The sequence below is a fragment of the Olea europaea genome, unplaced genomic scaffold (assembly GCF_002742605.1).
Source record: "Olea europaea var. sylvestris unplaced genomic scaffold, O_europaea_v1 scaffold19603, whole genome shotgun sequence".
In the NCBI taxonomy this organism is placed as follows: domain Eukaryota; kingdom Viridiplantae; phylum Streptophyta; class Magnoliopsida; order Lamiales; family Oleaceae; genus Olea; species Olea europaea.
Genome location: NW_019237451.1, coordinates 1 through 2,010, shown reverse-complemented (window position 1 = coordinate 2,010; position 2,010 = coordinate 1). Strand labels below are relative to the sequence as shown.

The 2,010-nt window shown below is 46.2% G+C and overlaps 1 protein-coding gene across 1 annotated transcript; it reads right to left on the bottom strand.

Annotated features, from left to right (window-relative positions):
- Positions 1–776: 776 nt before the first annotated feature.
- LOC111379277 lies at positions 777–1,534 on the bottom strand. The gene is made up of 2 exons (XM_023002634.1): positions 1,027–1,534; positions 777–928 (listed from the first exon to the last, which is right to left on the bottom strand). Exons 1-2 carry the CDS (start codon positions 1,532–1,534, stop codon positions 777–779), a joined length of 660 nt encoding a protein of 219 aa, XP_022858402.1.
- Positions 1,535–2,010: the final 476 nt, after the last annotated feature.

Genomic DNA, 2,010 nt, shown 5'->3' with positions numbered 1-2,010 from the left:
GTGTTCAAAAGCTTAGTAATAATCTTATTGAACACTGTGCATAAACTGATTGGTTTGAATTCAGTCCATCTGCAAGCACCATCTTTCTTAGGTAGCAACACAATAGAAGTAGCAGCAAAACCCCGTGGAAGATGACCACCATCAAAGAAATCCAATATCCCAACAATGCTGGAAGAATAGGGATGAGAAGCCATCCGGACCAGCGATATTGTCAGCATCAATACTGAAAACTGCCTCCCGTACCTCATGAATCAAAGGGGGGCGATTTAGTACTAGATTATCATCCACCGTCAATAGCCTCGAAATGACATCAGAACGGTGTGGTCCAAGGGTTGTGGAGGAGCAGATAAGAGATCCTGGTAGAAAGCAACAGCCGAGGTCTGAATATCAGTAGGAGTAGATAACACTTCCCCCGCCTGTGTCCTGATAGACCTGATACGCGATTTGATCCTACGACCGTGAACCATCGCATGAAAATATCGAGTATTGTGATCACCCTCACATGCCCAACGTGAACCGGCCTTTTGCTTCCAAAAGCCCTCCTCAATAGACAAGGTCCGGTTCAAAACTGCCTGGGCCTGATGTAGTAAGTTACGGTGCTCCGGTGTAGGATCTCTATCATATATTATCTCAGCCTAATCAACCCCGACCTCAGTATCGCGCACCCGCTGGAGAATATCTCCAAATACATGTCGGTTCCACCAGCGCAGACCCTGTTTCAGCCAGAAGAACTTCTCCCAAAGAGCGGTCATCCCTGTGAGATGAGTAGGAAGCGACTACTTCTGGGAGACAAAGGCTAGAAAATCATGGTGCTTGGTCCAAACATTGAGGAATCTGAACGGTCTAGGCCCCAAATCATCATCAGAAACCCACTGAAGCAGTAAAGGAGAGTGATCGATGAAGTCCGATTCAAGTGTTTCACTGTAAGCTGTCGACAAAAAGCTACAGCTGTAGAATTAATAAGTACCCTATCCAATCTCTTTCTGACCCGACCATTGGTCCAAGTATATCGGTTTCCAATGAAACCTGCATCCTCTAAACCACAGTCTAACATCATATCAGAGAAAGCAATAGTGCCACGATTATGGGTATTATGACCAGTGCGCTCTCCATCATGTGTAATAACATTAAAGTCTCCTCCAACTAGCCAAGGATCGTCCATATCGTGGGAGATGTGGTGAAGACCTGCCCACAAATCTCTCCTGATAGTAGCATCGCATGACGCATAGACTGGAGTCAAATAGATAGCACGCGCTAGTCTGGGATCCTCAACTCTAACGTGAAGAAACTGGGGATGATCAACAATAACAGTAACATTAGTCCCCGAATTCCAGAAAAACCAGATCTTATTCGATTCATTCTTAGCTCCCATGTCGAAGCGCAGATAGCGTCGTGTATATGCAAAATTCTGCCGCAAAATAAAAGGCTCCAGTAGAACTAGAAGATAAACCTGATGAAGCTGTAAAAGTTTCTTCAGGCGCCGACGAGTAGCTACACTAGCTATACCTCTCACATTCCAAATGATGGCATTCATAGGGAAGGAGAATGTGAGGAGGTATCATGTGACTGACTCCGAGTGATCCTTCGGCTCGGATGTGGAGTATCAGTAGCCCGTGGGTGTCTCTTCCGAACAACTGGGATAAATCCATCTTCCTCTGTCCTCTCATCCAAACCCACCAAGTCATCAGAAGAAGATCTTCGAAAAGGTCCCTGCTGGTGAACCTCAATCTGAGGTGAGCCCTCTGTGTCTGAATGCGCTGACTGCAGAGATGGAATAGATGCCTCCACATTTTGATGACAAACAGGAGGAGAAGAAGTGGAAATATGTGCCTGAGACCTACCCGGTGTCGGGCCTGGAATGTAAGGAGCTCTGCTGACTGTGTCTGCTATAGAATTCTGTGTCTGTGGCCTCTTCAAGATCTCTTCTAACATAGGATCATAAAACGGAGTGATAGGTGGACTGATAGCCTGAGCAGGAGCTGAAGGAGTGGTAGATGTAACTGGATCTAC

Coding starts and splice junctions, on each gene's coding strand:
- LOC111379277 (XM_023002634.1), bottom strand. CDS start 1,534: ATGAATGCCATCATTTGGAATGTGAGAGGTATAGCTAGTGTAGCTACT. Junction 929..1,026: donor CTGTGGTTTAGAGGATGCAG/GTTTCATTGGAA, acceptor TTTTGTCGACAG/CTTACAGTGAAACACTTGAA.